The following is a 13,866-nucleotide window of genomic DNA, read 5'->3' as shown; positions in this document are numbered from 1 at the left end:
AGGTGATGGATCCATCTCTAAGCAGCCTGTCAGTGTCATCTGGCAGAACGCCTCAACACCAGAACTTTCAAACAAGCACCAAGACCTGGCTTGGCTGGTGGTGAGAAGGACTCTCCCCGTCAGATCCCTCATGCTCTCCCAAAGTCTCTGTGCCACCACACGCTGCCCTCAAAGTGGCTGCGGGAAAGAAAAGACGGTCGCACGCCTTCTTGTGGCATGTGCCTTTGCAAAGATGGTCTGAAGAGAGATATAGTGGTGTTTGTCAAGGTTCATCCCGAGCAGTTCGGTGACACAGGACTCTGTGCTCTACGGGCTGTTCCCAGGGACGGGGACTCTGTGCTCTACGGGCTGTTCCCAGGGACGGGGACTCTGTGCTCTACGGGCTGTTCCCAGGGACAGGGACTCTGTGCTCTATGGGCTGTTCCCAGGGACGGGGACTCTGTGCTCTATGGGCTGTTCCCAGGGACGGGGGACTCTGTGCTCTATGGGCTGTTCCCAGGGACGGGGACTCTGTGCTCTATGGGCTGTTCCCAGGGACGGGGACTCTGTGCTCTATGGGCTGTTCCCAGGGATGGGGACTCTGTGCTCTATGGGCTGTTCCCAGGGACGGGGACTCTGTGCTCTATGGGCTGTTCCCAGGGACGGGGACTCTGTGCTCTATGGGCTGTTCCCAGGGATGGAGGACTCTGTGTCTACGGGCTGTTTCCAGGGACGAGGACTCTGCGCTCTGTGGGCTGTTTCCAGGGATGGGGACTCTGTGTCTACGGACCATTCCCAGGGACGAGGACTCTGTGCTCTACGGGCTGTTTCCGGGGACACACACCAAGACAAACATCAACTGCTGCTGGAGGGACATCAACTCGGTGAAAGACGCTCTTTGGTCCACCCGAAACTTGTTGGTCTTCCAGCGCAAGGAGTTCTCCCTGGCCGAATATTGCAGACTGGCACATTCCAAAGCCCAGGACTATGCGCTGAGGGACGCACTCAATTGGGGCAGCCACTACAGAGACACAATGGGGGAATGGCCATTTTGTGAGGTTTTTCAGCTAATGTACATCAAGGGGCTAGTAACCAGGTAAAATCCCTCGGACTGTGTGCTTAATCCTAACCGTACATATCTGCCATGGCAGGATTCAAACCCGGGTCCTCAGAACATTAACTGAGGTTCTGGATTAATAGTCGAGCGATAATACCACTAGGCCATCGCCTTTGTGTTAAGAGTTCCAAACAATTACCAACTTAAACCCAAAAGTTCTCCGCAAAATTCTGCATCTCCCAATGGGTTTCTTTGTGTGACTGCCCAGGGGTTAATTAAGGACATGCGCTAGCCATTCTTCCACCTGTGACGGTCCCTTGTCTCTGACTGTGCCTCTGCTTCTTCATTACAAAGAACAAAAGAACTTAGACATGGAAAAGGCAAGTGCACAATACCATCTGACCCAGGTGTCTACATATACTCTCCTGTGAACATATGAAAATAACTAACAGGTAAAGAGCCATCTAGCTTGTTCTGTAGGGTTATAGAGTCATGCAGCACAGAAAGAAACCCTTCTGTCCATTGTGTCTGCTCCAGCTACCAAGCACCTCATAGAGTCATAGAATCCCTACTCTGCTGAAGAGGCCATTCAGCCCATCAAGTCTGCACTGACTCTCTGACAGAGCACCCCAGCCAAACTCTCTCCCCTGCCCCATCCCTGCAACACCAAGCATTTACCATGGCTAATCCCCCCAACCTACACATCTTTGGATTGTGGGAGTAAACCAGAGCACCCAGAGGTAACTCACGCAGACATGGGAAATATCTGCAAACTCCGCACAGACAATCACCCAAGGCAGGAATTGACACCAAGGGGCAATTTAGCACGGTCAATCCACCTAACTCGTACATCTTTGGACTGTGGGAGGAAACCGGAGCACCCGGAGGAAACCCACGCAGACACAGGGCGAATGTGCAAACTCCACACAGACAGTGACCCAAGGCCGGAATTGAACCCGGGTCCCTGGCGCTGTGAGGCAGCAATGCTAACCACTGTGCCACCGTGCCGCCTGGGATAAAAACATAGAAACTAGAAGCAGGAGTAGGTCACTCGGCTCTTCAAGCCTGCTTTGCCATTCATTTTGATCATGGCTGATCATTGAATTCAATATCCTGATTCCCCCCCACCCCCCCATATCCCTTGATCCCTTTAGCCCCAAGAGCTATCTCTAATTTCTTCTTGAAATCAGGCAACGCTTTGGCCTCAACTACTGCTGTGGATGCAGAATTGATGTGTTGTTTCTGTGGCAACCAGCATGCAATATGCATGGTGAAGATATGCTGAAGCATGGGTTTCAGTGACACTGAACCATGTTCCACGACATGGAATGGTTCATGCGGCTCAGGAGAGTGAGAATATACACTACGGATGTATGACTTTGACCCGAGGCCCTAACACATGCTTCACCAAGGTTAGATTTACTGAATCAACCAGGGTAGTGTCAAACACGCTGGTACCAATCAAAGTTATTAATTAAAGTTAAAATAGATAGAGACAAGGAACTGAAAAAGCCATATTTAGGGTGAAAATCTAATACTCAATTTAAAATGATCTACAAAATAGATAATAATAAATGAATAGTGGAGGATCATTTATTAATGTTTGCAAGCATATGGGGAGTAATAGATTTTGCACTTTGTCTCCTTTCCAAAAGGCAATGACATTCATAATATTTTTAATATTAGCTGGCAGTAATGGGGAGAGATCTGCAATTGTAGAATAGGAAGAAATAGATATTTAATGCTGATTAAATAATAAAACTTAAAATGGGTGATTATAAGCAAGGGTTGATCAGGTTGTTTGAAAGTTGAGCAATGCTATACTGTGATTGATTATTCTTTTATAGTGCAGCGATGTTAACCTTTAGTCTTTGGTTATTAAGCAAGGATGTTTAAGCCAATTTAGAGAACTGTTCAGTTGATGAGCCAGGGCAGATCCGGACACATTTGTAAGTTTCAGAATGAACTACTAAGGTGCTTCATTCAACAATTAGATGTTATATAGTCAACTCGGAAGCTGATCAGGGGATTTGAGGAAAATGTTTTTTTACCCAGAGGGTGGTGAGGGTCTGGAATACACTGCCCGGGAGGGTGGTGGAGGTGGGATGTCTCACTTCCTTTAAAAACTACCTGGATGAGTACTTGGCACGCCATAACATTCAAGGCTATGGGCCAAGTGCTGGCAAGTGGGATTGGGTGGGCAGGTCAGGGCCTTTCTTGCATCGGTGCAGACTCGATGGGCCGAAGGGCTTCTTCTGCATTGTAGGATCCTGTGATTCTGCGATTTGCACAAATATAACCACGTGTTACATGATCACAATATCTGTTTTAGTTAAAACCGAAATACTGCGGATGCTGGAATGTGGTATAAAAACAGAAAATGCTGGAAAATCTCAGCAGGTCTGTCAGCATCTGTGGAGAGAGAAATGTTTCGAAACGTTGGCTCTATTCTCTCTCCACACTCGCTGTCTGACCTGCTGTGATTTGCTTTAGTTATGTTGGTTGAGGGATGAATATTGGCCAGGGCAGCAGGAAGTGTTTCCCTGCTCTTCTTCAATCACTGGAATGGGAACTTTTAACTCTGTTTGAGAGGGCGAATGGAATCTCAGGTTAACACCATACCCGTACGACACCACCTCGGACACTGCTGCACTCTCTCAGTGAAGTGTCAGCCTTGATTACATGCTCAGGTCACTGGAGTGCAGCTTCCACCTACAACACAACCCATTGTTTTAAAGTTTATTTATTAGTATCACAAGTAGGCTTACATTAACACTGCAATGAAGTTACTGTGAAAATCCCCACACTCCGGTGCCTGTTCAGGTACACTGATGGAGACTTTAGCACGGCCAATGCACCTAACCAGCACGTCTTGTGGACTGTGGGAGGAAACCAGAGCACCCGGAGGAAACCCACGCAGACACGGGAGAACATGCAGACTCTGCACAGACAGTGACCCAAGCCGGGAATTGAACCAGGCACTATGAAGCAGCAGTACCGCTGAGAGGTTACAATGTGACCATGAGGTCCTGGCTGACAACCTAGAGGTTTCTTTACAGGAAATGGAATGGCCCAAGGAAGAGTTTGTTTACAGGAAATAATGGCCCAAGTCATGCTGGAAAAGTGACAATGAATTCTCATGGCAAAAGAGAAAACGTTGGAAAATCTCAGCAGGTCTGGCAGCATCTGTAAGGAGAGAAAAGAGCTGACGTTTCGAGTCCAGATGACCCTTTGTCAAAGTTGGATTCTCATGCACTGGGATGCATCAATCAGCCAGTTAGCACATTTGCTGAAGAAGAGATATGCCTTGCATTGTCGGTTGCCAATTGCTGGTCATTTTTTGTCTCCCTGCTGCTTGTCTTAAGCACCCAGCCTTTCAGCCTCAACTTCCCTGTTATTTTGAGGAATTTGCTGCATTTTCCCACTGAACAGGAATTAAATCCTGAGGTTGGATTTTACACTATCCTCTCTGCCAGTGTTCCTTCACCGGAGCAGGGGAACAGTAACGCGAGAGATGGCAGTCCCAACACTTTCCCATCCCCATCGGGCGGGTACCAAAATCGACAGCCTTTCCACCATTTTTGAATTATGAGTCAATTGAGCTTGTTACCAAGCTAACTGACCAGAGATAAAAACATAGAAAATGCTAGATTAACTCATCAGCTCTGATAGCATCTGTGGAGAGAGAAACACAGCTAACATTTCCAGTCCATTGACCCTCCTAAAGCACTGAGTAATCCAGAGCTCCACGGGACTGGGTAGGGTAGAGATGGAGAGATTCCTTCCACTTAGAAAGGAAGCTAGAACTAGAGGGCACAGCCTCAAAATAAAGGGGGGTCAGTTTAGGACAGAGTTGAGGAGGAACTTCTTCTCTCGGAGGGTGGTGAATCTCTGGAATTCTCTGCCCACTGAAGTGGTGGAGGCTACCTCGTTGAATATGTTTAAATCACGGATAGATGGATTCCTGATCGGTAAGGGAATTAGGGGTTATAGGGATCAGGCGGGTAAATGGAACTGATCCACTTCAGATCAGCCATGATCTTATTGAATGGCGGGGCAGGCTCGAGGGGCTAGATGGCCTACTCCTGCTCCTATTTCTTATGTTCTTATGTTCTTATAATGCTCTGGGACACGGGTTCAAATCCCACCACAGCAGATGGTGATAGTCAATAAAAAATCTGGAATTAAAAGTCTAATGATAATCATGCAAGAATTGGAAAAACCTAAAAACCCATTCACTGAATGGTCTACCCCGTACCCTGAGACTGTGTCCCATGGCTCCATAGAATCCTACAGTGTAGAAGGAGGCCATTCAGCCCATCGAGCCTGCACTAACCACAATCCCACCCAAGCCCTCTCCCCGTAATCCCATGCATTCACCCTAGCTAGTCCCCCTGATACTAAGGGGCAATTTAGCATGGCCAATCCACCTAACCCACACATCTTTGGACTGTGGGAGGAAACCGGAGCACCCGGAGGAAGCCCATGCAGAGACGGGGAGAATGTGCAAACTCCACACAGTGACCCAAGCCGGGAATCGAACCCGGGTCCCTGGCGTTCTGACGTAGCAGTGCTAAGCAGTGGCACAGTGGTTAGTACTTCTGCCTCAGAGCACCAGGACCCAGGTTCGATTTTTGGCTTCGGTCACTGACTGTGTGGAGTTTGCACATTCTCCCCGTGTCTGTGTGGGTTTCCTTCGGGTACTCCGGTTTCCTCCCACAGTCCAAAAGATGTGCTGATTAGGTGCATTGGCCATGCTAAATTCTCCCTCAATGTACCCAAACAGGCTCCGGAGCATGGCGACTAGGGGATTTTCACAGTAACTTTATTGCAGTGTAAATATAAGCCTACTTGTCACACTAATAAATAAACTTAAACTTAACCACTATGCCACTGTTCCAGACGCCCCAACCAGGGAAAACTTGCTCCCTGCAGCTAGTTGGAAATGTTTGAAACACTCCGCAAGCCAGACACTTGTCTGTGGTGAGAGAAATATAGTTAGCCTTCACAGGTCATGTACATTCCAAGCATTCTCTGTTGGTACTCGAACCTCGATTAATATTTCTGCTTGTAAGAATCTCAGCGAGAAACTGTCTGGGATTAATATTTCTACTGCTGAGAATCTCAGTTGTACAGTATTTGGAAACTGGGGTCGGAGAGTTATTATACAGCAGTGTGGACTGCTCCGGCCTTGTGAGGAGTGGCAGGACTGATCAGGCTGTTTTGTTATTAGCTGGAATTGTCAACCGGGGAAGGGGGAGTTCCCTCACATTCTTTGCAAAGGCGCTCTGGGGTGAGTGGAGTCGCGTTCAGCATCCCATATAAAGGCTGATCAGTCAGACAACTGGCAGACAGCTCGGTGTCCTTGTTCTCCGAATCACCTTGCTCTGCCTCCCAGCTGCTGCCTGCCACAGGTAAGGGTGTTTGACTTGTGAGGGAGGTGAATGCAGTTCTGTATTGAGACTCCAGGCTCCAGAGTAAGCACATTGCCTGCAAGTGAGAGATCTGGTGACGGGGTTGTAAGTTAAGTGAATTACTTGGGACAAATATATCACTTGCTGACTTTTCAAAAGTTGGGCAATCTTTAAAAAAAAATTTGGATTGCACGCTGTAAACTCTTATCAATTCTAAACTCAACCTGGATGCTGTCATCGTTTATCTTTTTCAGTTCGGAGACAGATGAAGTTTTTTTTGTGAATTATTATCATTAAGGGTTCTCTGTGCAATAACACTCCAAGCCTTTGAAGTAAAGCCTGTGATTTGCCCCCAAACTCTGGCACTGTCCCGTCAGAAGTGAGGGGGAACTGCAGGAACCCTTAGACTCAAGATTTTTCTTACATTGAGGTAGACTTAATTTAATATTTAGTCGGGCTGGCTAAATCAAACGCTAAATCAATCTGTTAATTAGTCTGCTCCCCTGCTTTCTACTGATAATTGCTGTGGTTCTAAATACTTTTTACACTCACTCACCAACTTTAATGTCTCCATTTACAAAGTCTGCGATATCTCTTTGATAGTTTTTTTTGCAGTCTGCAATGCAAGAACGAACAAACGCTTGCAAAAATAATACAATCATCAAAACTTTGACTCATTCTACATATTCAAAGGGAGCGAAAGAAAAGATTCTCTGGAGAGGAACTCCGAGATAAGTTGTGTTTTGTTCTGATGTGTGTTTTTGCTGCCCCAGTAATTACTGCTGCTCCAGCTTCACTGTCTCTCTGCACGATTTGATGTGGAGTCTATTTAAAACACATCTAATCTCAGGCGTTAATAACACCCGGTGCCCTCAAAACTAACCCCAGAATCTTTCTGCGCCGGTTCAAAAATAAGTCTCACCGAGCATTTCCCACTCGGTGTCTGCTTTATTTCAATTTTAAACACTTGGAAGCAGGCTCATTCATTGTGAAGGGCTCCCACATGTCCTGAGGATCCGAGAAACACCACTTGAAGGCAACGTGTTTATTTCTTTTGCAAATCACAGTTATTAGAGCGCAGAAAGAGGCCATTTGGCCCATCCTGTCTGCACCAGCTCTCCATGTCTTAGTGCCGTTTCCCTGCCTTTACTCAGTACCCCTGCACAGTTGCTATTCAAATAATCTATTGCCCTCCTGAATGCCTGGATGGAGCCTGCCTCCACCACACTTCCGGGCAGTGCATCCCAGACCCCAACCACTCGCTGTGTGAAAAAGTTTTTTTCTCACATCACATTTGCTTCTTTTGCAAAGCACTTTAAATCTGTGTCCCTCTCGTTCTTGATCCTTTTATTACTGGAAACAGTTTCTCCCCGTCTACTCTGTCCAGCCCCCTTCATGATTTTGAACATCTCTATCAAATCTCCTCTTAGCCTTCTTCTCTCCAAAGAGAACAGTCCCAACCTCTCCGATCTAACCTCATATCTGAAGTTTCTCATCCCTGGAACCATTCTTGTAAACCTCTTTTGTACTCAATGGCCGGAGTTTTACCAGCACACCCGCCCAAGGCTCATAAGATCGTGCCCAAGGCCAACAGAGAATGCCGTTCTGTGAGCCTTGCTTGCTCTGATTTGGGGTCGGGTGTGCCAGTAAAATCAGGGCCAATATGTTCACATCTTTCTGAAAGTGTGGCACCCAGAACTATACACAATATTCCAGCAAGTATCCTGTACAAGCTCAGCATAACCTCCTTGTTCTTGTACTCTATGCTCCTATTAATAATGCCTAGAATAATACATTCTTCTTAAACTGCTCTCTCCACCTGTCTGACCACCTTCAATGATTGTTTCACATGTATGTCAAACTCCCTCTGCTCCTGCACTCCCTTAAGAATTTTACCCCTTATTTTATATTATCTCTCCATGTTCTTCCGACTAAAATGCATCCTCACACTTCTCCGCATTGAACTTCATCTGCCGCCTCTCTGCCCACTCCACCAACTTGTCTATGTCCTTTTGAAGTTCTGCATTGTCGTCCTCAGAGTTTACAATGCTTTCAAGTTTTGCATCATCTACAAACTTTGAAACTGCCCCCTGCACACTAAAATCTATACATCAGAACAACACATCTTTGTTAACTTAAAAATGCTTTTCAAATACTAGCTTTCAGTTGGACACGTTGATGGTGTTTCGCATTTCAGAGTCACGTGTAAAAATATAGGGCGGAATTCTCCGACCGCGCAGGTCTAAAAGCCAGAAATTCCCGCCCGACTATCAATGGGGTTTCACATTGTCCGCAACTCGCCCGCTAAAATTCCAGTCGCGGACGGGATGGGAGAATTCCGGCCATAGACTTGAAAACAGTCACCTACGGGTATGTTCCTCACCTTGTTGGTAACTATTAAATGGAAGCGCAATATTTATTTAAATGTACCCTTCAGCTGGAGAACATTAACGGTAATCTGAACAACTCTTCTAATAAATCCCTAGGATCTGGGATTCCTGCAGTCTTTTTTTTAAACATTGATCAGTGCTCCTCTAAATGCCGATCACTTCCTCATCCCTGGTGGAGTCGGTGTCAGGTGAATTAGTGAACAGCTCACACCTGTCACTATATCGCACTCTGGCTTGGCATCACTGCCGAGCTGCAATGTGTCCACGTGTGGTGCAATTCACCAGGTTAGTAAAGGGTTAAATATGGGTGTGTAATGGAGAGCCATTAGAATGTGGAATGGGCTGCCACACAAAGTAGCTGAGGTGACTAGCATCGATGCATTGAATGGGAAACTAGATCAGCAAATGTTAGAGAAAAGATGTGCCGATGGGGTTAAATGAGGAAGTGTGGGGGGAAGCTTATTTATTTATTAGTGTCACAAGTAGACTAATATTAACACTGCAATGAAGTTACTGGCCAGAATTGCCCTGGATTCGGGATGGGCAAGGCTTGCAGATTGGAATTCTTTGTTGGCCTCAGGTGGGATTTTATAAGCCTCGCCCGAGTGAGGTCGTAAAATACCGACCACTGTGAAAATCCCCCAGTCGCCACACGCCGGCGCCTGTTCGGGTACACTGAGGGAAAATTGAGCCTGGCCAATGCACCAGAGCAGCACATCGTTCAGACTGTGGGAGGGAACCGGAGCACCCGGAGGAAACCCACGCTGACATGGGGAGGACGTGCAGACTCTGCACGGACAGTGACCCAAGCTGGGAATCGGACCCAAGTCCCTGGCGCTGTGAGGGGGCAGTGCTAACCATTGTGCCAAACAGCAAACAACACAGAACAGACCCGTCTGGCCTGTTCTGTGCTGCAAGTATTATATAAGACACAGGACATCACTGTCACTTTTATTTATCAATAGTTTCAAATGATAAGTTCAGCGATGCCTGTAAAGCATTGTCTAACCTGTGGTCCCATTTACTGTAATGATGTGTCTCCGGAGCCCCTTGACTAATTAAGAAAAATATCAGCGTTTAATAAATAAAAATGTTGGGTACAGCTTTTGAAATTGATGCGAGGGTCTTAAAGTGTCCAATGAAGCAGCATCAAAGATATATGGAATGGGAAGATTATTCAGTATAAACCAATTCAGACAGTCAGTATGGGGCATGTGCTACTGCACATGGGAGAAAGAGGTCAATCCCAATGGAATTGAGCTCATGGTGAAGAGCAGGGTCAACTATAACATCATGATAAATAGAATGAACGTTGTTATAAACTCCCTCGTCCCCTCAGAATGGCCTCTTGCTTCTCCTTCTAGCCTTCTTGAATGGTTAGTGTTGAGACACAGTTTCACGGGTCATGATAGTCTTCTCACCCAAAGGACACGCTACAAATTTTGGCTTGACCTGAGACGGTCAGTGTTACCGTTTGATCATAAGACCCATCACAACCATCCCAAGCTTTGTGGATGTGCAAAAATGTGGCAAGGTGTTCAGTCTTGGGAAGATACTGCACTCACCCATTAGCCTCACCACGTCTCCGCAGGTTCTGACCGACCTGCTGAGTGTTTCCACCATTTTCTCTTTTTGCTTCCAATTTCCAACATATGCAGTATTTTGACAGTATTATTGCATTTGCAAACACTCAGTTGAATCAAATAAGGTTTCCTTTGTGAGGTGGGGTGGGGGAGGCAAACTTTGAAACAGCGAAATGTCCTCAGCGATGGGTTACTGGTATTATCACTAGGCTATTAATCCAGAAACTCGGCTAAAGTTCTGGGGATCTGGGTTCGAATCCCGCCACAGCAGAAGATAGAATTTGAATTCAATGTAAATAAAAATCTGGAATTAGGAATCTACTGATGACCATGAAACCATTGTCGATTGTTGGAAAACCCATCTGGTTCACTAATGTTCTTTAGGGAAGGAAATCTGCCGTCCTTACCTGGTCTGGCCTACATGTGACTCCAGAGCCACAGCAATGTGGTTGACACAGAACTGCCCTCTGAACAAGGGCAACAAGAGATGGGCAATAAATGCTGGCCAGTCAGCGACGCTCATATCCCGTGAATGAATAAAAATATATCGCTGATACTGTGCATCTCTTTGTCAATCGGATTATCTGTTTTGATTTCTGTCTAGCTGTTAAATGCTCACTCTTTGCAGACTTCCTGAACTAATCTGACTCACAGTCTGTCCTGCTTTGTTTCAGCAAGTTTTCTGTTTGAAAATGTCTGAATCCGGCCCCGATGACTCAAGCACCAGGAGACCATTAGCTTCCTACGTAGGTCGGAGAATCACCCCCGCCAATGACTCCAACTCTGAAGAGAATGACGTAGCTAACTTCGAGTATTTTGGACTCACTCCTCGTGGACCACCCAACCTGGCAGGTACTTGACGAAGCTCTTTCAAAGATTTCTGACATGTAACGTGGCAACAGGTATCACCTAGATGACTAATTCATTCTCACAACTGGCAAGGCGAGGAGAAGGGTGGCACAGTGGCACAGCGATTAGCACCGCTGCCTCACAGCACCAGGGACCTGGGTTCAATTCCCAGCTTGGGTCACTATCTGTGCGGAGTTTGCACGTCCACCCCGTGTGGGTCTCCTCCGAGTGCTCCAGCTTCCTCCCACAGTCCGAAAGATGTGCTGATTAAGAGCATTGGCCGTGCTAAATTCTCCCTCAGTGTATGCGAAGAGACGCCAGAGTGTGGCGACTAGGGGATTTTCACAATAACTTCATTGCAGTATTAATGTAAGTCTACTTGTGACACTGATAAATAAACATTAAAAGAAGTTGATCATCATAGAAATCATAGAATCCCTACAGTACAGAAGGAGGCCATTCGGCCCATTGAGTCTGTACCGACCACAATCCCACCTAGGCCCTATCCCTGTAACCCCACACATTTACCCTGCTAATCCCCCTGACACTCAGGGGCAATTTAGCATGGCCAATCAACCGTAATCTGCACATCTTTGGAGTGTGGGAGGAAACCCGAGCACCCGGAGGAAACTCACGCAGACATGGGGAGAATGTGCAAACTCCACGCAGATAGTGACCCAAGCTGGGATTGAACCTGGGTCGTTACCAGGTCGGACCTTTGTGCACATTAGTGGGTTACAATAGTTCACTATGGCAATGAAAAATATGGTGTGGAAACCTCTTGATATTAAAGTCATAGAGTCAAAGATGTTTACAACATGGAAACAGGCCCTTCAGCCCAACATTGTGTCATTATAATAGGGGGATTATTGATTAAATGATCAACACTTTGATATAATTAAACTAACAGCAAGTTCAAGGTCAGTTACAATTACTAGCTCAAATTGGAATTGTGCCCTCCATATTAATGGAAAGAATGATTGAATGGATGAGTAATTTGAAGGATCTTTGCTTAATCCAGATAAATACTGACCCAAAATAAATTTCAAACCTCACAAATAACATTCTATTAAGTCAAGATTTGCAGCATCCTCCAGTAGAACTTAAATTAGCCGAAACAGAAAGCAGAATGATGAGATTAAAGTCTGGTGGACACGATCAATTTCACATGTCTATGTATTAAACAGTGAAAGGCGTGGCGAGGGAAGTGAGATTTACCATTTCTTTTATCCCTGAAATATAGCTCCAGGTTAAATGGGTTTCATTATACTCAATCGGCTATGCACTCCTGATTAATTCTCTCTTAAATATCAGCGAGGGGTCTATAACGTCGACGGTTGTGTTTAGGCGTGTTGCAACCTGACATTATACTGGCAATACTGTGCTCCCTTTACATTGCAATATTCAGAAACATTCCCAAGCTAACGTCAGTGGTACACCATCAGTTACACTACTAACACTGAGCAGGGCTGTCTTATGAGGAAAGGTTGGACAGTTTAGGTTTGTATCCATTAGTGTTTATTAAGAGATGACTTGATCGAGACCTTTCAGATCCGATGGGTTTTGACAGGGTGGATGTGGAGAGGATGTTTCTTCTTGCCAGTAAATCATACAGTCCCTACAGTGTAGAAGGAGGCCATTCAGCCCATCGAGCCTGTACCGGCAACGATCCCAACCAGGCTCTGTCCCCGTAACCCCACATATTTACCCTGCTAATCCCCCTGACACTAACGGACAATTTAGCATGGCCAATCAACCTAACCCACACATCTTTGGAGTGTGGGAGGAAACTGGAGCACCCGGAGGAAACCCACGCAGACACGGGGAGAATGTGCAAACTCCATACAGGCAGTGACCCAAGCTGGGAATCGAACCCAGATCCCTGATGCTGTGAGGCAGCAGTGCTAACCACTGTGCCACCGTGTCACCCTAGAACTTATTACTGTTTGAAAATAACAGGTCGCTCATTTAAGACCGAGATGAGGGGCTCTTTTCTCTGGGGGTCATGAGTCTCTGGAACTCTCTTCCTGAAAAGGTAGTCAAGCAGAATCTTTGAATATTTTTAAGACAGAGCAAGATAGACTGTTGAGTAACAAGGGTGTGTAAGATTCTCGATTAACAAGGGGGTGGAAAGTTACCCAGGGTAAGCAGGAATGTGCGGTTGAGGTTACAATCAGATCAGTCACGGTCTTACTGAATGGCGGAGCAGGCTTGAGGGGCCGAGTGGCCTAATTTTAATTAATTCATGGGATGTGGGCATCACTGGCTGGGCCAGTATTTGTTGTCCAATTCATGAGGACATTTAAGAGTCAACCACATTGCTGTGGATCTGGTGTCACGTGTAAGCCAGACCAGGTAAGGACGGCAGATTTCCTTCCCTAAGGGGCATTAGTGAACAAGATGAGTTTTTACGACAAGGGCTTCATGGTCACCATTAGACTTTTAATTTCAGATTTTTATTGAATTCAAATTCCACCATCTGCTGTGGTGGGATTTGAACCCTGGGTCTCCGGAATATTACCCTCGGTCTCTGGATTACTAGTCCAGCAACAATACCACTACGCCACTGCCTATTCCTGTCCCTAATTCATGTG

General features: G+C 46.2%; 1 protein-coding gene across 2 annotated transcripts in view; it reads left to right on the top strand.

Moving 5' to 3' along the window:
- Nucleotides 1-6,323: 6,323 nt before the first annotated feature.
- The window catches only part of LOC144480155 (coagulation factor XIII A chain-like), a 116,487-nt gene continuing 108,944 nt past the window's right edge, over nt 6,324-13,866 (top strand). Inside the window, exons 1-2 of one of the 2 annotated variants that reach the window (XM_078199302.1) lie at nt 6,324-6,450; nt 11,098-11,275. In XM_078199302.1, the coding sequence (XP_078055428.1) occupies nt 11,116-11,275 (160 nt within the window). In that variant the 5' untranslated portion in view covers nt 6,324-6,450; nt 11,098-11,115. The remainder of the gene's footprint in view (nt 6,451-11,097; nt 11,276-13,866) is intronic. The other variant, XM_078199310.1, reaches the window with a different exon arrangement.

Source organism: Mustelus asterias, chromosome 2, assembly GCF_964213995.1.
Source record: "Mustelus asterias chromosome 2, sMusAst1.hap1.1, whole genome shotgun sequence".
In the NCBI taxonomy this organism is placed as follows: Eukaryota; Metazoa; Chordata; class Chondrichthyes; order Carcharhiniformes; family Triakidae; genus Mustelus; species Mustelus asterias.
Note: the sequence above shows the minus strand (reverse complement) of the source record. Positions and strands in the feature narration are given on the sequence as shown.